General features: G+C 31.6%; 1 protein-coding gene across 2 annotated transcripts; it reads left to right on the plus strand.

Moving 5' to 3' along the window:
• LOC143075453 (SAGA-associated factor 29-like) lies at window positions 1-27,849 on the plus strand. Of its 2 annotated transcripts, none has more exons than XM_076250860.1 (10): window positions 1-103; window positions 3,753-3,989; window positions 4,832-4,907; window positions 6,557-6,629; window positions 7,350-7,414; window positions 12,153-12,258; window positions 21,092-21,274; window positions 25,140-25,230; window positions 25,846-25,914; window positions 26,910-27,849. In XM_076250860.1, the coding sequence occupies exons 2-10, from the start codon at window positions 3,840-3,842 to the stop codon at window positions 27,024-27,026; spliced, it is 930 nt and encodes a 309-aa protein (XP_076106975.1). In that variant the 5' UTR covers window positions 1-103; window positions 3,753-3,839; the 3' UTR covers window positions 27,027-27,849. The 2 variants fall into 2 exon arrangements, with proteins under 2 accessions (XP_076106975.1, XP_076106974.1); XM_076250859.1 differs by having other exon boundaries at window positions 25,137-25,230; window positions 26,910-27,846.
• The last annotated feature ends 151 nt before the right edge of the window (window positions 27,850-28,000 follow it).

The raw sequence follows: 28,000 nt of genomic DNA on the forward strand, positions 1-28,000 counted from the left end.
CAAAGCAAATTCACTGACTAAACATTTACAACACATGCATGACATGTCTACAATCATGTAGCATGAAACCAGAAAATACATGTTATTTAATACACTCGAATAAGTATGAAAATTCTACTCCGCCATTACACAAAGAATATGAACATAAGAAAAATATTTATAACAGCTAATTTTTTTTTCTGTATGATCCACAGCCACAGGGGGTTTGTTATAATTTGCCGTGTTTACTATCCATACGAACCCCGAAAAAAATCGCACTTGTAACAAACCCCTGTGTAAAACAACATCGTTTTTAGTATTTAGTCTATTTTAGACCAGGGACAACTAGTTTATATAGTAAGTCCCTGTTTGGTTTAGTTTAAACTTAAGGCCAAATAATATATGAGGTCTTGAAAGGCAATTATATTTTTTTTCTTTGTAGCCTTTCAAGACGTCATAATTATTTGGACTAAGTTTAAACATATTCATTTATAGTGGATTGGGAAACAAGTTTTGCAACTTATATTAATCCCTTTCCACTTTGGGCATTTGGGGGTGCGAGTGCTGCCTAGCTTGTAGCAGCATTAACCTGCTCTTTTTCGAAATCTACAAGGGTGTCTTTAATGTGCAAGAGATGTGGCTCTCTCTTAACACGGGACAGCCATTTATCGTCCCCCTTAAACGGACTATCATCGTTTCCTCAAGACCTTACTCGCAAATGGTGTCAAGGGAGAGCCAATAATTCAGTCCCTAAAATTATCATACCGGAATCGAACCAGGAACCTTAGCTTTGTGTCAGTAGTCTGATGCACTAACCACTACACTACGGTTCTCCCTGTCAAAGATTACTAGTACATACCGATCATAAAAAAAACAATTTTAACTTTGAAAAGAAGTTTAAATCTCAACCTTGTTGTTAATATTTTTCAAGACCCAAATCGCCATATATACCATTAATGATAGATTCCAACCTATGATTCCAGTCCCTTAATCCAACAGTCAGGTGTTCAAATTAGTGGTGGTCAGAGTTCGTTGACTTATCAGAGATTTATGGTTGAACTTCTGATTTGGTTATTTGATGCATCTGACAATTTCTGTGTCATTCATTTGGGTCTCTTTTGGAGAGTAGTCTCATTGGCAATCATACCTCATCTTCTTTTTTTTTTCATTGACTTAGCTGATTAAATAAAGAGAAACACAAAAACAACTTATAAAAGACTAGAGATTCAAAACTCTTTTGAAATAAACATGATTAAGAGATTACAGTTATCATGGATCTAAACACTATATTTGCTCTTGTCAACTTCAACTTATTAGGCCTGTACTTTTCTCATTCAAACTGTGAACTGTTTCACATTCTTCAAATAAGTCCTTTGATCAATGATTATTTGGACTATAGGTTATGGATTTTTGTATGACCGCAAAAATTGAAAATATTTTGGTCGTATATATTGGTATCATGTTGGCGTCGTCGTTGTTGTCATCGTCCGAATACTTTTAGTTTTCACACTCTAACTTTAGTAAAAGTGAATAGAAATCTATCAAATTTTAACACAAGGTTTATGACCACAAAAGGAAGGTTGGGATTAATTTTGGGAGTTTTGGTCCCAACACGTTAGGAATTAGGGGCCTAAATAAGCATTTACTTGGTTTTCGCACTATAACTTTAGTTAAAGTAAATAGAAATCTATGAAATTTTGACTAAAGGTTTATGACCACAAAAGGAAGGTTGGGATTGATTTTGGGAGTTTTGGTTCCAACAGTTTAGGAATTAGGGGCCAAAAAAGGGCCCAAATAAGCATTATTCTTGGTTTTCGCACAATAACTTTAGTATAAGTAAATAGAAATCAATGAAATTTAAACACAAGGTGTATGACCACAAAAGGAAGGTTGGGATTGATTTTGGGAGTTGAGGTCCCAACAGTTTAGGAATTAGGGGCCAAAATAAGCACTATTCTTGGTTTTCGCACCATAACTTTAGTATAAGTAAATAGAAATCTATGAAATTTAAACACAAGGTTTATGACCATAAAAGGAAGGTTGGGTTTGATTTTGGGAGTTTTGGTCCCAACAGTTTAGGAAAAAGGGGCCCAAAGGGTCCAAAATTGAACTTTGTTTGATTTCATCAAAAATTAAATAATTGGTGTTCTTTGATATGCCGAATCTAACTGTGTATGTAGATTCTTAATTTTTGGTCCCGTTTTCAAATTGGTCTACATTAAGGTCCAAAGGGTCCAAAATTAACTTAGTTTGATTTTAACAAAAAATGAATCCTTGGGGTTCTTTGATATGCTGAATCTAAAAATGTACTTAGATTTTTGATTATTGGCCCAGTTTTCAAGTTGGTCCAAAATTAAACTTTATTTGATTTCATCAAAAATTGAATAATTGGGGTTCTTTGATATGCCAAATTAACTGTGTATGTAGATTCTTAATATTTGGTTCCGTTTTCAAATTGGTCTACATTAATTTTAAGTTTGATTTTAACAAAAATTGAATTCTTGGGCTTTTTTGATATGCTGAATCTAAACATGTACTTAGATTTTTGATTATGGGCCCAGTTTTCAAGTTGGTTCAAATCAGGATCCAAAATTATTATATTAGTATTGTGCAATAGCAAGAAATTTTCAATTGCACAGTATTCAGCAATAGCAAGAAATCTTCAATTGCACAGTATTGTGCAATAGCAAGAAATTTTCAATTGCACAGTATTGCGCAATAGCAAGAAATCTTCAATTGCACAGTATTGTGCAATAGCAAATATTTTCAATTGCACAGTATTGCGCAATAGCAAGAAATATGTAATTGCACAATATTGTGCAATAGCAAGAAATTTTCAATTGGAGTTATCTTTCTTTGTCCAGAATAGTAGTTGAATCAACTTAAATCATTGTTTTATACAATATACAATGTATATTCACTTTTACTACCAACTGATAAATTAAAACAATCTTTTAATACCATTTAGTGATAACAAGCACTTTATTTTACATTTTAATATATTTTATGATATATTTAAATGAGTAGTTATTGTTGCAAACTCCATTAGAAATTTGAATTGAGATCAGTTTTGGAAAAAGGGAAAGGGGGATGTGAAAAAAATGAGGGGGGGGGGTAAATTTTTCTCATTTCAGATTTCATTCTGTGTCGGAAACCTATTCTGTGTCAACTATTTTATCACAATCCAAATTTAGAGCTGAATCCAGCTTGAATGTTGTGCCCATACTTGCCCCAACCGTTCAGGGTTCAACCTCTGCGGTCGTATAAAGCTGCGCCCTGTGGAGCATCTGGTTCTCATTGTTGAAAGATGTACAGTATATATGTGACCTTTAATTACTTTCGTCTTCGTCAACTTTGAAATTCCCATTTGTCAATTCATTGCTCCTTTAATCCAAATCCTTTTTAAAATGGCAAGGGTAGGCTGGCTTATATTCCTTATCTTGATGTAGGTGTTTGGTACATTTAAACTATTGTCTATAGTATCAACCATTGTTAATGTTGAATCCTTATACATGTACGTTGACAAATTTGTGTGGAAGCCTTAAAACTGTTTATTCAATTTGTAATTTGATGTAAATAAAACCAGTAATTTTTTAGCTTCACAAAGGAAAAAACTTAATGTCACTGACAACATGGCATTGTTTTGACAAGCTCCAATAGTGGTACAAAAATGAGGTAAAACTCTGAATTTGTGTATTTTTGTCATATGACAAATCATATCTTTCATGTCTTTATGTGATTAGTTTTTAGTCCTTTTATTTTTATACCTGCAGATAATATTGGAAAACAGTCATCCATTTTACTTCTGGAAGATAATTATAGCATTGTAGCAGAGTGATAGAAAAACCGACACATAATCAATGGGTAGAACTAAGACTATCAGCGGTGGAGGTGGAACGAACAGTCCATCGTCATCAGACAGCAATCCAGCTTCGAATACAGCACAAAAATCAGAAACTAGAATAAAGGATTTACTGAAGGAATTGTATACTTTAATTCATAATGTTCAGGTATATTGTTTTTGTTCTGAAATAAATTGGGTTTATTTCAATATCTTCTACCATGACAGCTGATTACTATTGTTTCTCAAAAACCTGGAATTCTTTGTATGAATATACCTGTAACATGTGTAACGGCGACAATTATAATCGTCCTTTCATGGCTAAGTTTTACTCATAACAAGTGTACACAGACTGACTTGTTATAAAAGAAAATCATTTATCTTATCAAAAAATCATCAGAAATGTACCGGTGTTGTACCGGTGTTGAGTTAATGTCCTTCATACTATGATTCACTGATAATTTCCTACATATAGTGACCTTAACTACAGGACCTCTCATCCTGGTATAAAGAGATGTACAAATAAAAATTACAAACATTAAAAAAGATAATTAAAAAAACATTAAACAATGTAAAAAGAAATAAAAATAAATCAATTAAAAACATTAAAAACAAATTAATTTAAAGACAGAAAAAAATCAACAACATGAACAAATAATATACATTAACAAAGACTAAATCTATTCTACATAAATTTTCAAAAAAAAAGTGAAATGTCAATTTTAAAAGAATTCTAGTTACCTGTACAGGTAAATTTTAATAAAACATACAAGCTGAAAAACCTTGATTGTTTTCAACACAGGTAACATAATTAGATGAAACAGCTACCTTTATTTATTAACTCCAATAAATGGCCAACATCTCAAGATTGAATACTCCAATACATGTTCACCATTTGATGTTGACCATACAAGAGGTTGGACATAATTAAGAGAATGTCGCAGGTTGTGCTGTAATCAAACAGTTTTTTATATGATTTTGTAAAAAAAACAGATATCTTTTATGTTTTAGGATGAAAGGGCTCGTGGGGAACACAACTTGACAAATATATCAAAGACACATGAAAGAATGCAACAGGAACAGAGAGGTATATAAGCTTATTGACTATTGTTCATTTGAGGAAAGATTTAAGGGGGTAGTCTACAGTCTGCACCGTTAGCCACTAGTCCGATGCCCGAGACTTGTAAAGATTGATTCGGTCTAGCAAAAATTTTCAAAATTTTATATAGTCATAAAGGGACAAGTTTTGATAATTAGTGTCCAGACTAGAAGATGAAAAAGTTTTTGGCGCAGACTGCAGTAGACCTTAGATCAGGGAGATAACTCTTTTAAATCAGTTATGTGTTTGTAAAAGTCAAGTTTCATCAATGTATTTTATGGGTTTACGGGAAACAGGTTAGAAATAATCTATGTAACATAGAAGCTTAAAACATATTTATGAAAATGGTTTTCCCAAAGGTTCTAATGATTTTGAGAGTTATTTCCCTTAACCTAGGTCTATCGCCTTAATATATTCTTCAGGGTGTGTGACAAATCTGAAGTGTTGCTTGCATCATAAAATATTCTCACAAACTGCCACTTTTGTCTTGTGGTAATGTAATGTGCCCTGACTAGATAAATAAAAGACATGAAAATGGTTTTTGATTCGGTTCCACCAAATGTGCACATACAATTTCAAGAACTATCCAACAAAGAGGCAGAATTATTGAATGAACATTTTCTCTAGCTTACTCTTACCCTGTAGTGATGTAAGTTTAATAGCAACTTTATGTCTCTTTTTATCCATCTATATAGTATATAATTGTATATAAGGAATGGTTTGTTATATTTTTCATATTATAGGGTTATTGCACGAATATTGGGGAATATTGTCCCGAGTAGAATTTTATATTGCAAGAGCTTGCGAGTGCAATTTATGTTCTACGAGGGACAATATTCCCCAATATTCATGCAATATAACCCTTTTATTGTATAGCAATATAATATTTGAAAGTAAAAATGGTTTAAACTAAGATTTTGTCGTTGATGACGTCATGAATTTTGGAGATTTATTGCACTAGTGCAATATTTGAATTTATTGCACGCTAATTTTTGGTTACTTTCTGTAGAAAATATTATATTGCTATGCAATAAAAACATATACATCCTTATGGTGCTAATTTTGGTTATAAATTCTGTGTTGGTTAATAATGACATCCATCCATATCTCATGTATCTTACACACAGCAAAGTGAGATTAATCAGGACTTACATATTCCTAACTTTTTGTTCATTTCTTGGTCAAGCTAAGTTGTTGGGTTCATTGTATTAATAATCTCCATGTAAACATTTAATTTTATGTTCTCATGTTGGTAATACAAACATTAACAATGAATTACAGCTAAAGAATGAAACTTAAAATACACTTTTATTTCTGTTCCTTACTCTTCAATCTACAATTCAGAATACCCTGCAATTTGATATCAACATTGACATGCGCATGTTATATAGTGTAATTTGTATTCAAATCTGGTGCTTTTTTACATCCTGTTCACAGTTTAGTCTTGGATCCTGACACAAAATTCCCAATACCGTAAGCTGACTTCTAGGTCGAATATATTTTAATTGAAGCTTGTAAAATTAAAAATATTTCATTATGATTCCAGGTCAGTTTACCAGTCTCTTTAACCAAGGGTATAATAAGTGAGCACTATCTCACAGATTCACTTTATCAATTAGTTGTATGATCTTTTTCAGTGACACCCTACTACAAGACTAAATTGAAAGGCCTGTACAAGACAGCCATGCAGGATGCTGAAGTAGAAGCAGAGTAAGTGTTTCTCTCTGTATTTAATCTCGATGTCAAGCAGTGTAATCACAAAAATACCATGTAGGAAGGATTAGCTCACTCCTTAATCCTCTTTAAATGGCTAGATTTTCTGTTAATTCCCTTCAGACCTCTTTTTGCTGTATATTTTAACATGTCAGAATTGTTTTTACCATATTTCATGTACATGTATATACACAAAAAAATTTTTAATTTTAATGGGAACATTTTTCATAATATCATAAGCTTAGAAAGACCAGTAAAACAAGTAATTCCCGTTGTAATGTTCTAGAGCTGTTGGGGATAGGGGTTGGTTTGTTCAATAACAAACACATGACATATTTTTCTTCTTCTTTTATAATAATGTGGTAAAACTGAAGCCAATAGAAACTTTCAAGGAGGACAAAATTGAGAAATTAAAAACCAAAAGTGCAAAATAACATAGTACATGGGAGATAACTCTATATTACTTATCATTGCATCCTATCTGACTATTTACAGGGTAAAACAGATGTATGAAAGAAATTTTTTTTAGGCAAATATTATGTTTTTGTAATTGAAATGCATGTTGTACATACAGTTAAAGGTTAATTTTCTAACAAAACACAAAGGTCATCATAAGCATAAGTGTTGAAAATATTCTAATGGACTTTGATACTGTATTTTAATTTCAATCTGCCATGAAGATTTCAAATACAAAAATAATTTCTCTTTTATTTTTAGACTTTTGAGGAAAGCTTTAGATAAGATATCAGAGATAAAGTCTATCAGAGAACAAAGGAGAATTGGTTTGTATTGCCTATACTATTTGCTCAAAATAACAGATAATACCTATCTGACAGAAACTTTTTCGTAAACCCAACTGCTCATGAAAACACCTTGTGAATGCAACTCCTGTGAGACCCTTCGACAAAAAGCTCAAGTAATTAGCTCACCTGGCCTAAAAGGCCAAGTGAGCTTTTCTCATCACTTGGCGTCCGGCGTCGTCCGGCGTCCGTCGTCGTCCGGCGTCCGTCGTCGTCGTTAACTTTTACAAAAATCTTCTCCTCTGAAACTACTGGTTCAAATTAAACCAAACTTGGCCACGATCATCATTGGGGTATCTAGTTTAAAAAATGTGTCCGGTGACCCGGCCAACCATCCAAGATGGCCGCCATGGCTAAAAATAGAACATAAGGGTAAAATGCAGTTTTTGGCTTATAACTCAAAAACCAAAGCATTTAGAGCAAATCTGACATGGGGTAGAATTGTTAAACAGGTGAAGATCTATCTGGCCTGAAATTTTCAGATGAATCTGACAACCCGTTGTTGGGTTGCTGGCCCTGAATTAGTCATTTTAAGGAAATTTTGCTGTTTTTGGTTATTATCTTGAATATTATTATAGATAGAGATAAACTATAAACAGCAATAATGTTCAGCAAAGTAAGATTTACAAATAAGTCAACATGACTGAAATGGTCAGTTGACCCCTTTAGGAGTTATTGCCCTTTATAGTCAATTTTTAACCATTTTTCGTAAATCTTAGTAATATTTTACAAAAATCTTCTCCTCTGAAACTACTTGGCCAAATTAATCCAAACTTTGCCACAATCATCTTTTGGGTTAGCAGTTTGAAAAATGTGTCCGGTGACCCGGCCATCAAACCAAGATGGCCGCCATGGCTAAAAATAGAACATGGGGTAAAATGCAGTTTTTGGCTTATAACTCAAAACCCAAAGCATTTAGAGCAAATCTGACGGGGGTAAAATTGTTTATCAGTTCAAGATCTATCTGCCCTGAAATTTTCAGATGAATCTGACAACCCGTTGTTGGGTTGCTGGCCCTGAATTAGTAATTTTAAGGAAATTTTGCTCTTTTTGGTTATTATCTTGAATATTATTATAGATAGAGATAAACTATAAACAGCAATAATGTTCAGCAAAGTAAGATTTACAAATAAGTCAACATGACTGAAATGATCAGTTGACCCCTTTAGGAGTTATTGCCCTTTATAGTCAATTTTTAATCATTTTTCGTAAATCTTAGTAATCTTTTACAAAAATCTTCTCCTCTGAAACTACTTGGCCAAATTAATCCAAACTTGGCCACAATCATCTTTTGGGTTAGTAGTTTGAAAAATGTGTCCGGTGACCCGGCCATCCAACCAAGATGGCCGCCATGGCTAAAAATAAAACATGGGGTAAAATGCAGTTTTTGGCTTATAACTGAAAACCCAAAGCATTTAGAGCAAATCTGACATGCGTAAAATTGTTTATTAGGTCAACATTTATCTGCTCTGAAATTTTTAGATGAATCGGACAACCTGTTGTTGGGTTGCTGACCCTGAATTGTTAGTTTTAAGTAAATTTTGCTGTTTTTGGTCATTATCTTGAATATTATTATTGATAGAGATAAACTGTAAACAACAATAATGTTCAGCAAAGTAAGATTTACAAATAAGTCAACATGACCGAAATGGTCAATTGACCCCCTTAGGAGTTATTGTTCTTTATAGTCAATTTTTAACAATTTTCACTGAAACTAATGGGCCAAGTTCATTATAGATAGAGATAATTTTAAGCAGCAAGAATGTTCAGTAAAGTAAGATGTACAAACACATCACCATCACCAAAACACAATTTTGTCATGAATCCATCTGCTTCCTTTAATATTCACATAGACCAAGGAAAAGTAAAAATCTATATTTAATAAAAATATTTACAGCATCTTTTTAAAAGCTATAGTTACAGGCCTCGACAATAACGCTTGTCCGATTGTCCGGTACCAGAGGGAAAAAAGGTCGGACAAGTAAAAGATGTACCAAGCTTGTCCGTCGGGACAAGTTCAATTGTTCTGCAGAAAATAAATTTTAATAATCCAACTTTGATGAACAAAGTAATTATTAACAAAAAACAAGAAAACAAATAATAATTTGACATGTTTCTTTATTGTGTGCATTCAAATGCAAAACCATTTTCTTCAACATGTTTACTAACTTGCAATCGATAATTTTTAATTGGTTCTTTGTCAGGTATATTTTCAAAGGTAAAAGGTATACTATTCTTTGAAACCAGTCTTACTGATCCGAATCAATGATGCGCTTTGTAGATAAAGTATCTTTACAGGACAGTTCGTCACATCGACAGGTTTTACGTTAGCTCCAAGTTTAATAGACAGTTAGGCGCCGTAGGAGACATATTTAGTAGACATGATTGATAGACAGTTTGGCAAGACAGGAAACATTTCGGGACCAAGACAAATCAGTACCTCATTTTGCTTTCTTATTCTGTTCCTTATAATACATACCATACCGGTAATTTTTTTTCACAAAAATACTTTTTTTGTATTTACCATAAAATTCAAAAAATCATATTTGATCATAAGTAGAAAAAACAATACGTGCAATATAGTGACCTATAGATGTAAATTTTTGTGTCATTTGGTCTCTTGCAGAGAGTTTTCTCATTGGCAATCAGACCTTATCTTCTTTTTATTGATGGCATTTGACATGTTTGAATAAACTTTTTTCAACTTAAAAAAAAACAGGATACAAATCCAATGAGTGCACAGGCCTATCAGATGGTGCCTCATGTGCAGAGTCTGATGAGACTTGCATTGATGAAAAGTAGAACCTAAGTCCTGTGACATGACTAGATTCAGTTGTACTTGACTCATATTTTTGCAAAGTATTTCAAAAGAAATACATCAAATGCTGTTCTATTGTTTATTGTCGTTTTGTTCCTTTATTCAACTTTAGGTGTAAAAAGGTTATTTTTAATAAAAAAAAATTGGACAAGTTGAAAAAAAAGTTATTGTAGAGGCCTGAGTTAGCAGAAAAGCAAGCATTACAAATATTTTATCCATCATTGGCTGTCATTTTTTGTAACAAATACACATCAATCAAGAGGGTATTCAGGTCAATTTAAAAGCTACACAGATTTTATTAAGTTGACTGTACACTGACAAATTTGAGCAAAATTCTAATGTAAACTATAAAACACTTCCTAATTATTCACAAGTAAATATCAATCTAAAATACAACAGGTTAAATTTTGATAAATGAAGTGTTACACTAGTTTACATCACTGTGGATTCATTATTATTAGTTGGATACCTATTATCTTGGGTACATGTGAACCATGAATGCAAATATTCAACGAATTACAAATTTGCTATAGGCTTTGTATGCAGAGATTGCCAAAACCACAAAATCATATCCACAAAAATGCAAATTTTCTTAAATCCACGAAATTGATTCATACGAAAACTATGGGAAAGATTTATTAGGGTCCCGCCTTAAGGCGGGTACCCTATAGTGATCAGTCTGTCCGTCCGTCCGTCCGTAACACTTTTGTGTCCGCTCCATATCTAGAGAACCATTATGATTTCATACTTTATACTTTACATGTTTATTAACCACCAACAGAGGGCGTGTCATGATGTATGTGCAACTTCCTAGGTCAAAGGTCAAGGTCAAAAATTTTTGTTTCAGTTGACAACCCCGTGTCCTGTGGTGAAGATCGTGTCCGCTCTATATCTTGAGAACCGTTATGATTTCAAAGTTTATACTTGACATGTATATGAACCAACACCAGAGGGTGTGTCATAATTTATGAACGACTGCCTAGGGCAAAGTTCAAGGTCAAAAACTTTGGTTTCAGTTGACAACCCCATGTCCTATGGTAAAGATTGTGTCCGCTCTATATCTTGAGAACCGTTATCATTTTGAAGTTTATACCTGAAATGTATATAAACCAATATCAGAGGGTATGTCATAATTTATGTACAACTTCCTAGGTCAAAGATCAAGGTCAAAAACTTTGGTTTCAGTTGACAACCCCATGTCCTATGGTAAAGATCGTGTCCGCACTATATCTTGAGAACCGTTATCATTTCAAAGTTTATACTTGACATGTATATAAACCAACACCAAAGGGTGTGTCATAATTTATGTGCAACTTCCTAGGTCAAAGGTCAAGGTCAAAAACTTTGGTTTCAGTTGACAAACCCATGTCCTATAGTAAAGATACAATTTTTTAATGCACATTATTCACAGCGGGGCCCACAGAGATGGCTACCATCTCAATGATATCTAGTTAAATTTGTCTTTATATTTAAAAGATGTACAATAAAAGGTCTCATTGTAAAAAGATATTTTTTTTTTGTAAAACTAAGTGATATATTCTTTTCTTCTACTATTTACAAAAATAGACTTAAAATGAAAATATATTTATAAACAATGTAAATACATTTTATATGATAAACACACTAACACTGTTCTACATCTTCATTACTCTTATTATCTAAAGCATTCAAAGCTAAACTGTAAACATTGACTACTGTCAAATGAAGTAAATTTAATGGTTGAATCTGTTGAACATTAACTTATTCAATGAAGTTTGGATATTTTCATGATTATTTTTTAACGATCATTCAGTTGTAATAAGCAGCTCAATATATTGAAATGGATAAACAAATAAGGGTTCTTCATAATAGTAAGAATAATCTGCCCTGCATGTGGTAATGTTGTTACTATTTTATTTTCAGCTGATTCAGATAGACCTAAGCCTATAATGAGAAGGGGTGTACTGATGTCTATGTTACAACAGAATGCCAGCACACTGCCATTGTGGGTTAGCAAACCTGGTGAAAAGTAAGTTTTGATGCTAAAAGGTGTACTGATTATTAATAGGTGAAAACTTATTCAATATTTTATGAGTCATTGTTTCAGTTAGATTTGAGGATTAAATAATGAACATGGAACATTTCTGTAAAAATAATTTAAACAGCCTACTTTCATGGCCAAGCAAATCCTTATAAAATGTCTAAATGGATCCTATATACAATTCCTTATAGAGATAAAAAAAAAAAGAAAAGATATGTAAAAATAGTGTACATCACAAACAAATGAAAATATATATGACTATAAAACAGTAAATACAAATCCAATGAATATTTTGGGTAACAAATATCTGTCAGTAGTATCAACTACTTGATCAATGTTAATTGGTTACTAAATGTAGTTCTTGTCTAAAATCCTGAAAATTATACATTAAACAACCCAAAAGTATGAAGAATATTCATTAATCTTAAAGATTATGAAAGGAAAATAAAAATTGCAGGAAAATTTTAGCCTTTTAAAGAAGAAATCAAGATAAAACCAACTATCAAAAATCTACAACAGGCAACAAAATTACCAATACACACTGGCCCTATCGAAATTTTGTAAAACATAGCCTCCAGGTGCTTCAATGGAGAGTATTTGAAATGATTTTACCACAGGGGTCATTGTATATGGATATTGTAATATTGGATAACACTTGTTAAAAATAAAGATATAAGCTGGTTATAACATATAAATTTTTTGTACTGAGATCATGATCATTTGCGTGATATTGAATAATCTCTTCTTTAATTAATGACTTGGTATAAAAATCAACTCTAATATAAACGAATGATATACAATACAGCTGTGTGGCTACAATTTAGTCACATAAAAATATAATTAAACATAAGATAGCAGGAAGTTCCAAAATTTCACGCAAGTTTGAGGTGCTGTGGATTTTTTGAATGCTTTATTTCTTAATTATTGGGGATTGAAGGAAAACACCAACTTAAGGTATCTGCCTTAGTGCAGTTTTTAAGTTAATAAATATAAGCTAATAAGCAATGATAATTAAAAACAATATTTGATTAAAAATGTTTTTCCAACCACAAAATAGTAAATGAATATTTTCTTTTAGTTTGTATTTTCAACATAAAAAGTCTATATCTGGGAAAATAATAGATTGATCTGAGATGAGATGATTGTTGTCATTATATGATTGACCATTAATCGAAGTACTACTCCCTCTGGTCATTATGTTAGTGTCCGCTAAGAGGCTATCAATTAAATCAATGGTTGAATCCCAGTTCATAATGTTTTCATTTCAAAGATAGACGACAAAGATTGAAAATCTTCATTGTTGAATTCAAAATTGTTCAATAAGTTGTCATCAAACATATTGTCATCATGGTATTTATTGTTCAGGTTATTGTCATTAGATGCTGTATTTGATGAGTTTTCTTCTGTCACAGCCTGGTGAATATAGGCATCTGGAGATGATGTACCTGTACTCATTTCTGGTGAACTGCAAAAAGTCATAACATCAATAAAATTTGTCAAATCTTCTTTGAAATTTATTAATCTTAAACAGTTTTGTGATTAAGATATTGCATTCAAATCAAAATTTATAGTTTTACAATTAGACACAATCTAGGCAAAAAGCTTTTCAAACATCAGAAAAATTTTGTAACCTTTCTGCTTCATGGAATATTGGGAAGAAAACAGGAATAGAATTTTCAAAGATCTCCTTATGTAAACTTTAGATCAAATTTTTCTTATAAATGTATTAGTCATTTTTTAGGGCCCTTTATATCTTGCTGTTTTGTATGAGACAAGCTCTGTTTGGAAAGCCAGACTTTGACCTATAATGGTTTAATTTTAGATATTGTGACTTGGATGGAGAGTTGTCCTATTGGCAGTCATACCACATCTTCTTATAATTATTGGTTCTTTTTTGCAGTCAACATTTAGGTTAAAAAGTCTTTGAAAGATTTTAATGTTGAATAACTTTGTCACTTTGCTTACATTTTGACATAAATAATAAGTAATTAACCAAAAAAACAAATATTCATCTAATTACCTGCAGTTGTAAAGTTGATTGATCTCAGATGACTGATATGTGCCTGATATTTTTATATCTGTACACAATTCACTTTCCACTGGACACTTTATTGAATGTCTGCTCTTTTGAACACAGTCATATATAAACTAGGCAATAGATTATGGATAGATTTATCATCTGTAGCATTAACTGGTTTGATAGTAGAAATCTCAGTATAATCCTCTAGTTCTGGTATTTCACTCACTAAAATTTCAGATTCATTACTAGTGGCAAAATTATCAATGGTATATTCACAGTCATTTTTTTCATTTGTTTTGTCTCTTGGATTAAGTATGCCATGGTTTGTTATTTCTTCTTGTTCATTTCCTACATTTTTATTTACCATTGCATTTTCTTACAGGTACTCATCTGTTATTTCTTCTAAACTTGCATTTCCTTGTTTTTGAAGTGCATCTTGATGTTGTACTTCTTTGAATTTAGAGAAATCAGGGTTGTAACCATGAGTTATAACCTTGATTGGTTCTCCATTCAATGTCATTTTTATCTGGAATGACAAATTTTTACAGAAATTAGTGTACATTAACACCATTCTTAAAGGGACATTATAGCTGTCAAATTCATGTTCACTAATTTGACTCAAATTCTCATATTTGATTCATGACATACTTAGATTTTTATCCAAATTACTATAGCCTGAAATAAACAATTAGGAATGCATGGACTTGATAATATATATCAGCATTTCATGTGTATTTTAGTCAAGACAGCATCTGATTAACTATCAAGTTGACATCCAAAGACTGCTGATGCTCACATGATTGACATAAACATGAATAAGAATAGAGTGCAACCTTGTGCAATTGAAATAGGTATTAATTTCATGATAATGGGTAAAAAATTATTTAGTCATTGTTTTTACCGGTATAAGAATGTTTTTTTGTAGGTGGATTCAGTCAACGAAATGCTTCACGTTTGTTTCACTTTCAATGTTGACATTCTTTTCCTTTTAATGGCTGAACATGACTTATACATACTAAACCAATCTCTAGCTAATGGGTTAAATTGAAGGTAACATGAATACGGATTCAATGTGAATAATTCATTAGCAATGTTTCTTTGCTTATTTTGATAACATTAAACTAAACTAGCTTAATATTATATCATACCCATATTTCCATTTTTGTCCTCAACTTTCTTTCTTTAGGTGAAACCTTTGCATCTGTAGCCTGAAAATATTACGACTTAATTTAAGGAGTTTTAATAAAAAATAAACATGCATCTAATGTAAGCACTTTTTGAAAATAAAACTTTTAAGGGTTTTTGAGATGTAGATTTTTATAAGTAAAATTTTGCTGCCATTAAATTGTTCAGGAATATCCAACCCAAATAATATCAAAGATATGCAAATTTGTATAATTGGTACATATTCAGTTTCAATATATACATTACTTTTATATTAATGTTTATCAATGTTCATAGAAAGCTGTTTTATTTTATCCAGTTTTTCTTCTTTTCTTTTGGTATATATTCAACATTAATCTTCAGTGAATAAGAAAATGAAGATGTATATCCGTCAAGAATTCAGTGTATTAGGCTCTTTAAAGTAAAGGTCTTAGTAAATGTATATTGGGACCGTTTTTGTTCTGAAACTGATGAACTATTAGAAATATCGTTCTTAGTACACTCAAATTAGTTTACCTTTAAGATAGCCATGTTTTTTTGTGCAGTTTCCAATTCAGAAATCTCGACATTATTTCTCGGCATTTTCACATACTTTTTTTCTGTTGTCTCTGAGTCTTTGAGTTTTCTTTTCTGAAAAAAAAACACCAAACTTTAAAGTTATAGACATGTTTGCAAGTGTAAGTGGCATTTTGATTTATTGTGAGCTTTTGCCAACAAAAATAAATCTCTTAGAGTCTTTGATCTGGCTCTCAATTTCACGTTCATAATTAAACCTATTCATTTATCTTTTCCTCTGAACAATGCTGAAATCTCTTTGTCAATTGAAACCAAACCTTGAGGGTGATTATTTATGTTGGTTTGTGAATGCATTTGGCGACTATTGATAAATACAGAACATAGTGGCAAAACTAAATGGAAATATAATTAAAAATTCAGGACCAATTTCTAAAATCCAAAGTTTGGTTAAATTAATGTATTTAAAAGGACCAATTGCTAAAAATCCGAAGTTTGGATAAATGATACCAATAATGGTTGGTGATCCCATCTGTTATCAAATAAGGATGCCACCATAACTAGATAAGAGACACTAGCATGACTAGCAGTTTATCAAAAACATCAAAATAAAAATGAGAAAACAGGACAAAAAAATCAACATAGAACTCGGTCCTTGTTTCCAAAATTCCGATAGAGAACCTATATTACATTATTGTAGTAATAAACAAATTCAATGGAAAATTTATAGAAATCCAGTATTTGGCCTGCCAATTCCTTTTGAAATTAAAGAGTGAATAGGTTGAATTATTGATAATGGCTGAATGAATAGGTTGAGAAATCTTGATGAGCGATCAGCCACTTTAAAGACTGCAGATTATATTTGACACAATTGAAAGCAAAATAATTTCAAACCAAACTAAACAATGCTAAATTTGCCCATCTGATTTATAGTTCGGTAGTGATGACAATAATCTCAAACTATTAACCATACATTTATTAGCAATTTACTAATGTTTAAATCTTACCCTTGAAGTGGAGGCCGGATCTAACTGTAAACTCACTGTTCCGCATTCAACAAGTTAAGACTCTCTCTACCAACATTGATGTGACATTACAAAGAGAACAGTCAGATTGCAGAAGTCTCAGGTTTTCCTTTATAACAGTTACATCATGATGAAGAACATACTCTTGAAGCAGATCTTTCTGCTGTTTGTGATCTTTGATCCAAGCTTCACATGCTTTAGTGTATGATTTGAATTCTTGAGGTATCCAATTTCCTTGGTCTCATTTTTTACAATAATCTAAAAGGTCTTTGAAAAATATCTTTATGTCATGACCACTTTTTTTATTGTATGAATTTTGGAATTTTTCATATTCTGCTGACCAGTCAGATTGCAGGCTGAGGTGGAATAGCATATTTTCCTATTTTGGATTCTATATTTATATGTTTACACAGAGCTTAAGTTATGTAGCGACAAGCTTCCCAGCAAAGATCAGCCTTCTTTCTTCATCTGTATGATTAATTGATAACCATATCTGTACGAATGTATAATATAATTGTATTCCAAGTGCTACCATTTTCTCATCTATTGCAACTTTCTTTACATATTGCAGAATTCTTGCAAGGTTGGATGTTATAGCATTAACTTTTTCTATAGCTGTTGAGATAGAGTGCAAGTGAAACAACTTATTAAAATCACATAATCCCCAAGCAGTAACGTCTTCACAGAGCTCACTTCTATCACATTCTTGTTCTTTGCAGCAAGCAATTAGGATGTCTATCAGTGCTTCTATTTCTATGGACTTGTATGTACAACTATAGATCTTTTCATTAGAACGATCATACAGATAAAAACCAGCTTCTGTTGTCCACAAATTATTTCGGCTTTTCTTTGTTTGTTTTCTTTCAAAGACTTTTAGAAGTTGTGTACATAATTTTTTTGTTACTGGTCGTAATTTTTCAGAAAATGTCTTTCCTACAGGACCTGGATTCTGTTCCACATCATGTGAAATCCATAAAATAAAATTGAGAATGGAAATGGGGAATGTGCCAAAGAGACAACAACCCGACCATAGAAAAAAACAACAGCAGAAGGTCACCAACAGGTCTTCAATGTAGCGAGAAATTCCTGCACCCGGAGGCGTCCTTCAGCTGGCCCCTAAACAAATATATACTAGTTCAATGATAATGAACGCCATACTAATTTCCAAATTGTACACAAGAAACTAAAATTAAAATAATACAAGACTAACAAAGGCCAGAGGCTCCTGACTTGGGACAGGCGCAAAAATGCGGCGGGGTTAAACATGTTTGTGAGATCTCAACCCTCCCCCTATACCTCTAGCCAATGTAGAAAAGTAAATGCATAACAATACGCCCATTAAAATTCAGTCCAAGAGATGTCCGAGTCTGATGCATTATTATATGAATATTTCAGAATCCAAAATTTCATTAGTTTTTTCCCTTTTGCAACATTTATTGTGATAGAAGACAAAATTAGGTATGCAACAAATACAGACATTGGAATTGCTGGATTTATAGCAACAAATTTGCACATGAGAAGTTCTCTTATCAGTAGTTGATACTTGTGCAATATTTTTCCTTTGAATTGTTTCCGTCTGAGTCCCCTTGAATGTCCTTTCAAGGCCTAAATTAATATATTGTTTGTTTCCCCAATCCCGACCCTTTCAAGCAAGGTGTGGGTCGGAAGGTAGGGAAATAATTTTATTTTTTCCAAAAAGCTTGAACAACATTGGACGATCCTGCAAGCCTGCAAATCGGAAATGAATAAAATAATATTTGACTTAAATTTGACAATAAAATTTTATGAGTAGCACTGTTTCTGCAGGGTCGGTCGGGATTGGGGAAACAAACAATATTTTCTTTTAGGCCCAATTCACCACACTTCATTGTCTGAATTTTAATTGTTAAATCTGTGTTCTTTGGCAGAGCTTCACTTTCTTCATGCATGACTATTTCTCTCAAATTGTCTGGAATAATGACATTTGAATTCAAATGGGGATTTATCTTTTTAACTATATATTCCAGCCATAGAATCCAACTGCACAATTCAAGGAGCAGATAAGGCTGAGACATAAGCAAAGTTAGAACGAAGGCTGAATTCCCTAAATTTTCCTGATTTGTCTGTGTCATTGTTTCATGTCTCTTATATAAGTTTGTAAATATTAAGATTTACTGACCAATCCTTGAAACTTAAATTTAAAGTGTTTAATTCTATAGTAATATTTGAACATGTAGTAGAGTTACTAGAATTAAGATATGTTAGTTGTTTCATCTTAGTTGAATTGAAATCCTTTCATTTGAAAGATTTTAAAACATGTAATTCAGTATAAAACACAGAAGGAAAAGGAATAAACACTGATGACCTGTAATAACTATAAGGTTCCTATCATGGTAATTGGCATCAACGAGTAAGAAAGCTGTATAATCTATATTCTACAAAAAAATAAAAAAAAAATAATGTAAATTACAAGAATTTCTAATGTGAGTTAAAGGTTAGATTATCATTTCATAACCTGTATTTTTATGCCCCACCTACGATAGTAGAGGGGCATTATGTTTTCTGGTCTGTGCGTCCGTCCGTTCGTTCGTCCGTTCGTTCGTCCGTTCGTCCGTCTGTCCCGCTTCAGGTTAAAGTTTTTGGTCGAGGTAGTTTTTGATGAAGTTGAAGTCCAATCAACTTCAAACTTGGTACACATGTTCCCTATGATATGATCTTTCTAATTTTAATGCCAAATTAAAGATTTTACCCCAATTTCACGGTCCACTGAACATAGAAAATGATAGTGCGAGTGGGGCATTCGTGTACTGAGGACACATTCTTGTTTAAGACCTAAGTTAATGTTACTCTTTTCATAAGTAAAGGAGTTTGGAATAGATTATTGTCTCATTTATTCCATGTCTATAAAAGTTGAACTTATTTAAACAGAAATTAGTAAAGATCTGCCATTTATACCTAATTCTCAAAATAAATAATAACATGTTTATTTATGTGTATTGAACATGTTCACTCTAAGAATAAACAAGAAACCAATTGTTTGTAGCCATTATTCACAAACTCTAGATAAAAAGTCTTGCCTTCTTTATTCTTATTTGATCTTGATAATAAATCCCTCTCCAATCTATAATCTAATTAGGTAAAATGGTTTGTCAGATCATATATAACTCTTTGATTAAAACAAAGTTGGTTAGTACAATCAGGTAGTTTATATTTGATTGCCTGGATCTATTTATAGAGATTAATAATATTTAAAAAGTTATTAGAATTTGATAATCTCTTGTTGTAGGTTATCTATTAGTATCTGTAGCTATCTTAAGGAGAAAAATCAGGTCATACCTGTGCTAAATATTCATCATTAAATTGCACTGATTAGAAGTAACATATTATTAAAGAATACAATAGTGCATTGAAATGTAACGGTAAATGCAATCTTGTAGTAAAGTTTGTCCACCAGCTTTTTCTGCCAAGGTAATCATGTCTGTGACCATAATTTTTACTAGAAATGTAGGTCGGTGGATAAATATTCCTACAAAAAATGAGTCTATAGATAGTAAATTTGGCAGGCACTTATATTTTCCTACAAAAAGTTTTATTTATTTCAATATTAACCCTTGTCATGAAGGGGCCGTAATATTACGACCGTACCCAGACCACCATTATTTGGCACCAATGGCGCTACATACGTTTGGAGGTCATCATAATGCCATTTAATTCGAAGTGTTTGCATGTTTCCTCAATCTGACACTATTGATTGACATATTTCTCACTTTTAATATTCAATTTGAGCTCAAATACGAACTTCAAAAATTGAAATCGAACAAAATTGGTTTTTTTTTTTGGAGCCACATAAGAAATATCAAAAGATTAATGCAAAACTGCAAGGTGGTCAAAATAATCATGAAGTCTGCTGTTTGTATTTTTCAATTTAGGTTTTTTTCTAGATTTTCAGAAAGGCGTCCAAAGCAAAAACTAAAATAGCCTTCCTAGTCTAATATGTCATAATTTATTGGAATAGAAGTATAAAGGTTAATATCTCAGTTCATGCAGTTCAGGATTGGGATTGGGAAAATTGAATGACCAGATAGTCTTAACAGCACTTATATTTTTATTTTATTTTCAGACCTCCTCCACTGTGTGGTGCTGTACCTGCAGACAACAATTACATAGCCAAGCCTGGAGATAAGGTTGCTGCCAGAGTGAGGTCAGATGATGAGGAGAATTGGATCTTGGCAGAGGTCGTGTCCTTCAATGCATCAGCAAATAAATATGATGTGGATGACATTGATGCTGATGAAGGAAAAGAGTAGGTTCCTTTTGTACCTCTATTGATAGAAGTGGGTGTTGTAAATTGGAATAAATTTCTTCCTATTGTGCAAATAGTTGTATGCAATTCATATTCTCATCTCATCTTAAACCTGAGACTAAATTTCAATACAAATATTTATATTATTTTGAAAAATATTTAAAAAAACAAGAAAACTAGGTTTCATTAGTAAACCATGGATAATAATGCCATCTACTGAAAGGGTATGGATCTTGTTTGTTCAACTCCTCTAAAACACTACTGCTAGATTTAGGTAAAACATTTTTAAGGAATCTTTCATGTTAAACTTAAAATATTGTTTTCATCCGGGTGTTTTGTATTTTGATTGGAATAAATTTTTGAGTTTCCCATGGCAAAACATGGATTTCACTATATGTGTACTTATCAGTCGTCCCATTGTCTATATTACTCTGTTCAGTTCTTAATAGAATTGCATATCACATCTTTATGAAGTTAATTTTATGGTGACCAGGCCTTAATTTAAATTAAGTTAATAACTGTGACCCTGACATTTTCCTTTGATCTTACTGACTGATAATTTGCTTTCTCAGCACAGTGATATAAATATTTATCTTCTTTTATAACAAGAATATAAGAACACACCTGCCTGGACCCTACCGGCTTAAGTGAGAAAAAAGCAATGTAGTTGAGCTGATCTCTAAATATCAATATGCAGAGTCAGTAGACAACCTAATAATAAGTACATATATAGGAAGAGCAGAGGATACAAGTTTGTGAACCATATTCACAGCTAGTGTTAACACGTTTTAAATGGTAGCATCCAGTTTACAATTATATCAACCTGAATACTAAGTATAATGATAAAACCTATTTATGATTGAAAATGAAGTTAAATGTTTTTGGATTTTCCTCTGAGTTCATTATTTTTGTGATTTTCCTTCTTAGATCCTTTAAAAGCATTTCAGTAAATGAGATTGCTACACAAAGTAGTCTTTGCACAAAAACAAAATTTTAAAAATATTTGATTACATAATTTGGATAAATTTTGAAGAAGAAAAAATGTCACCAGTATATAGAAAGAAATAAGCAGATGACAGTTGTAAGAAAGGATTTTGGTTAAACAACTGGATTTTGAAGGTTTTCATTGTTCCAGAATTCAATATTCTCCAGAGACTTTGGCTTAGTGGGATTTCTATAATTTCAATTTATTTGTTTTGAAAAAATGTTGGACAATGGGAGATAACTCTAAATTTTCAATACTGTAATATTTTAGATTCTTCAATATTTACCAATAAAGCAATAGGGATTTTTTCATTTTTCATAAAGACTTCTTAAGGTATTTGACTAATATTAATAAATGTCAGAGAACAGTGAAATCTTTATTTCAGAGTACTTGGTTTCAATTTTTATACGACCGCAAAAATTTTAATTTTTTGGTCGTATATTGCTATCACGTTGGCGTCGTCGTCCTGCGTCGTCGTCGTCGTCGTCCGAATACTTTTAGTTTTCGCACTCTAACTTTAGTAAAAGTGAATAGAAATCAATGAAATTTTAACACAAGGTTTATGACCACAAAAGGAAGGTTGGGATTGATTTTGGGAGTTTTGGTCCCAACATTTTAGGAATTAGGGGCCAAAAAGGGCCCAAATAAGCATTTTCTTGGTTTTCGCACTATAACTTTAGTTTAAGTGAATAGAAATCTATGAAATTTTGACACAAGGTTTATGACCACAAAAGGACAGTTGGGATTGATTTTGGGAGTTTTGGTTCCAACAGTTTAGGAATTAAGGGCCAAAAAAGGGCCCAAATAAGCATTATTCTTGGTTTTCGCACAATAACTTTAGTATAAGTAAATAGAAATCAATGAAATTTAAACACAAGGTTTATGACCACAAAAGGAAGGTTGGGATTGATTTTTGGAGTTGAGGTCCCAACAGTTTATGAATTAGGGGCCAAAAAGGGGCCCAAATAAGCATTATTTTTGGTTTTTGCACCATAACTTTAGTATAAGTAAATAGAAATCTATGAAATTTAAACACAAGGTTTATGACCATAAAAGGAAGGTTGGGTTTGATTTTAGGAGTTTTGGTCCCAACAGTTTAGGAATAAGGAGCCCAAAGGGTCCAAAATTGAACTTTGTGTGATTTCATAAAATATTGAAAAATTGGGGTTCTTTGATATGCTGAATCTAACTATGTACTGGTATGTAGATTCTTAATTTTTGGTCCCATTTTCAAATTGGTCTACATTAAGGTCCAAAGGGTCCAAAATTAAACTTAGTTTGATTTTAACAAAAATTGAATCCTTGGGGTTCTTTGATATGCTGAATTTAAAAATGTACTTAGATTTTTAATTATTGGCCTAGTTTTCAAGTTGGTCCAAATGGGGGTCCAAAATTAAACTTTGTTTGATTTCATCAAAAATTGAATAAATGGGTTCTTTGATATGCCAAATCTAACTGTGTATGTAGATTCTTAATTTTTGGTCCAGTTTTCAAATTGGTCTACATTAAGGTCCAAAGGGTCCAAAATTAAACTAAGTTTGATTTTAACAAAAATTAAATTCTTGGGCTTATTTGATATGCTTTATCTAAACATGTACTTTGATTTTTGATTATGGGCCCAGTTTTCAAGTTGGTCCAAATCAGGATTCCATATCAAGTATTGTGCAATAGCAAGAAATTTTCAATTGCACAGTATTGCACAATAGCAAGAAATATCTAATTGCACAATATTGTGCAATAGCAATTAATTTTCAATTGGAGTTATCTTTCTTTGTATAGAATAGTAGTTGATAATATATGTTGGAAATTTGCCAGACATGACTATGATGTCATTTTCTATTTTTATTTGCCAATAACTTTATGTAAATAACTTCATTGGAAATTTGCCAATATAAAATGTTGCTGATGAAGCTTTTTTTCCTTATCTTATCTAAAATGTTTTTAGATAATGTACGTTGGACATTTGCCAGACATGACTATGATGTCATTTTCTATTTTTATTTGCCAATAACTTTATGTAAATAACTTCATTGGAAATTTGCCAATATAAAATGTTGCTGATGAAGTTTTTTTTTATTGTTTTATACAATAAACAATGTATATTCACTTTTACTACCAACCAATCTTTACCATTCAGTGATAACAAGCACTTTATTTTACATTTTAATATTTAATGATGTATTTAAAAGAGTAGTTATTGTTGCAAACTCCATTAGAAATTTGAATTGATATCAGTTTTGGAAAAAGGGAAACGGGGATGTGAAAAAAAAATGGGGGGGGGGGGGGGGGGGGGGGGGGTTAAATTTTTCTCATTTCAGATTTCATAAATAAAAAGAAAATTTCTTCAAACATTTTTTTGAGAGGATTAATATTCAACAGCATAGTGAATTGCTCAAAGGCAAAAAGAATATTTTAAGTTCATTAGACCACATTCATTCTGTGTCAGAAACCTATGCTGTGTCAACTATTTAATTTTAGATTTAAATAAGTTTGAAGAAGAAATCTTTAATTGATTTGTAAAATCTTGACATTTGTTTGTGTAAAAAAAAACCATGTAATGTCAAAAATTTGATCACAATCCAAATTCAGAGCTGTATCGCTCTTGAATGTTTTGTCCATACTTGCCCCAACTGTTCAGGGTTCGACCTCTGCGGTCGTATAAAGCTGGGCCCTGCGGAGCACCTGGTTTTTAAATGTAAAAAATATCTGAAGGTCTAAAGTAGAAAATTGTTCATTAAAATTAATAAACCAGAATCATAAAATATTTCTCTTATGTTTAATAAAAGTATCAGTCAGGAGTAATTTACATGATTAATATACTGAATATCAAAAGAAACATACAATTTTTGCATGAATTGACACTTATTTCTGTTACAGAAGACACACATTGAGTAAAAGAAGAATAGTAGCACTACCAATATGGAAAGCTAACCCTGAGACAGATCCTGCGGCTTTGTTTGGTAAAGGATCTGTAAGTAATAATGGAAATAATTTAAATTAAACATACACAATTTCTGCACATAAAAGATACAAATCTCCTTAAACACATGATACACAGAGAGCTGAGTGTATTTTATTTTTCATCCTTCATCAACTGCACGCTACCTTTACGGTCTTGTGGTAACTTGATCTTCTTGAGTGTAGGGGTCAAGGGTTTGATCCCAGGCCTAGTCAAACACTTTAAAATTGGTATTTTTTTCTTCTCTGCTAAGCACCTTGCATTTACGAGAAAAGGCAAATACTGTACTGTTAGGAATCAGAAAAAATGTATAGGTGTAGGATGACTTGTCTTCCTTAGTAGGGACTATAACATGGAGAACTAGTTTGTATTATGTTTTCTTGTCTGTGCATCTGTCCATTCTTTCCATACCACATCACCCAGGTAAAAGTTGGAAGATAGTTAGTTTACAATGAAGTTGGTTGCACAAATTTGAAACTAATTAAAATTCTTTTTTTTTTTATGATGAAAATGTTTTAAGCGCAATTTTATGGTTTATCGCACATGGACTTGTGAAAGTTTGAGCAGGACAATTGGTATATAAACACTGATTCTTGTTGTTTTTATAATTTATTTTCTAATTTTCAGTTAGTGCTGGCATTATATCCACAGACTACTTGTTTCTACAGAGCACTTATACATGAACCACCAAAGAAGGTAAGACAGTTTGTTTAGTTCAAAATTAATTTGAAGATAACATAACTTAAATGAATAAAACTTTATGCTTGAAATAAATTTGAGAATGGAAATGGGGAATGTGTCAAAGAGACAACAACTTGAACAAAGAGCAGAAAACATCAGAAGGCCACCTTTGGGTCTTCAACACTGTTCAACTTTTTAGTTTAATGCAAGATTGTTAGAGATGTCTTAAGAGCATAATTTTTAGATCACAGAATATCAGCAAAGGACATATCAGTATGTGGCATTATACTGTTTTCATTGGGTATGACAATCACGTGTTTCAAAGTTTATTTTACGTATCTGACATCTTGTTTCTATTTAAATGTATATTGGTGGTCAATATGAAAATGTTACTAAATTTAGATCTATGACGTCACACATAACTACCACGGAGGAAGTGCCGCATCAGCAAAAATATTTGCAAGTTTATCAGATTTCAAGAATTTTATATTAAATGCAGACAATAAGAATACAAGAATGCCAATGCAACAAGCTATGAATTTCAAAAAAATATATATATTCAATAACATGTTAAAATTCTTGCAAAATACAATTAAAAAATACACAGAAAGAACATTGAACATCATTTTCCTAATACATTATTTACATATGTAATATAGAAATTAAAGACTTTCACTCAGTCAATAGGTTATATATAAACCTGTTAAGATTATAATGACACTCTGATTTCGTGTCATATATGTGTGAAGCTTTTGCTGGGATCTTTTTTGTAAAAAAAACTAGTGTAAAATTGCCGGGTTTTGGTCAAATATTTCAATTTCAACTTGTTTTTGCCTTGTGACCCTTCTGCATAAAGTGTCTAAATTATATTAACATTTCATTTATCAATAAGATTTAAATAATTTCTCGAAAATAAATTTAATATTTAACAGTTTTAGAGGACAAATAATGGCTCTTATCATACTTCCTTTTTGTTTGACTTGTAAATGATTTGTTTACTCTATTTTTAGCAAGGAGATGAATACTCGGTACTATTTGAAGATACATCCTACCCTGATGGGTATTCCCCTCCACTGATGGTTGCTCAAAGATATGTCATACTGTGTAAAGAGGATAAGAAGAAATGAACAGTGCTATGTCATCACAATAGTTTATTTTAGAGATTATATTTCTCAGCTGCCATTTTTTGTCAATAAAATATTGCAAACTTTGAAACAGCATGTATGTTTTCTCAAATTCAAAGATGCCAATCGAATTGAATGCTTACATCTTTTTAGTGTATATTTTTAAAATGTAAATTATTTATGCTTTAAGCAGTATCTTCAAAATATCAAGGGTGAGGAAGCTTATAATTTATATGTAAAAGAAAATTATTATTTTTTTGCTCATCTATTTGTGTTTATAGAATATAATTAAGGACTGTTTATATTGTTTTATATTTAAATATACATATATAGAATAAGGAGATAAGTTATGAATGTTAATGAGACGACTATTAATCAGTCCAAACACTCATAGAAGTGATTACGAAATGCCAACCCTAGAGGCCACATAAGACAGATAGAAAAGGTCTCTGCTAATCTTAGAACTTAATATATCAATTTATGTCATTGGTTACCATTTTTCTTTACCATTTTATTTCATACCCGATTTTATTTCTGGCAAGAGCTAAATTGAATTGTTCTTGTATTCAAAGCAGTAATCAGTTGTTTAAACAAAATAAATGTTCATTCATTTTTTTCTCATCATCTCTCTTTCTGCTTATTTCATTAATATCATGTCATGTAATTTTTAATCTTTTTTATTTATGACTAAGATTAATTATTGTTTCTTTGTTTTAAGTTATATTTGTTTTGTATTGATAATACCATACATAATGTAGTTCTGTATTAGTTTTTACATCTGTACCAAGTACAAGATATTGTAACATACATGTATTGTTGGAAAATAAAATGAAAATAATTATTCCATTTGTGTACTATTAAATATATATGTTGCTGTCATAACAGAATGACATTTAATGACATTATTCATAATATAGCTAATATAGATACAAGAAGATGTGGTATGAGTGCCAATGTCATTATGAATAAACTCTTCA

This window comes from Mytilus galloprovincialis, chromosome 5 (assembly GCF_965363235.1).
Source record: "Mytilus galloprovincialis chromosome 5, xbMytGall1.hap1.1, whole genome shotgun sequence".
Taxonomy (NCBI): Eukaryota; Metazoa; Mollusca; class Bivalvia; order Mytilida; family Mytilidae; genus Mytilus; species Mytilus galloprovincialis.

Coding starts and splice junctions, on each gene's coding strand:
- LOC143075453 (XM_076250859.1), top strand. CDS start 3,840: ATGGGTAGAACTAAGACTATCAGCGGTGGAGGTGGAACGAACAGTCCA. Junction 6,630..7,349: donor GATGCTGAAGTAGAAGCAGA/GTAAGTGTTTCT, acceptor TTTTATTTTTAG/ACTTTTGAGGAAAGCTTTAG. Junction 21,275..25,136: donor GATGCTGATGAAGGAAAAGA/GTAGGTTCCTTT, acceptor TTTCTGTTACAG/AAGACACACATTGAGTAAAA.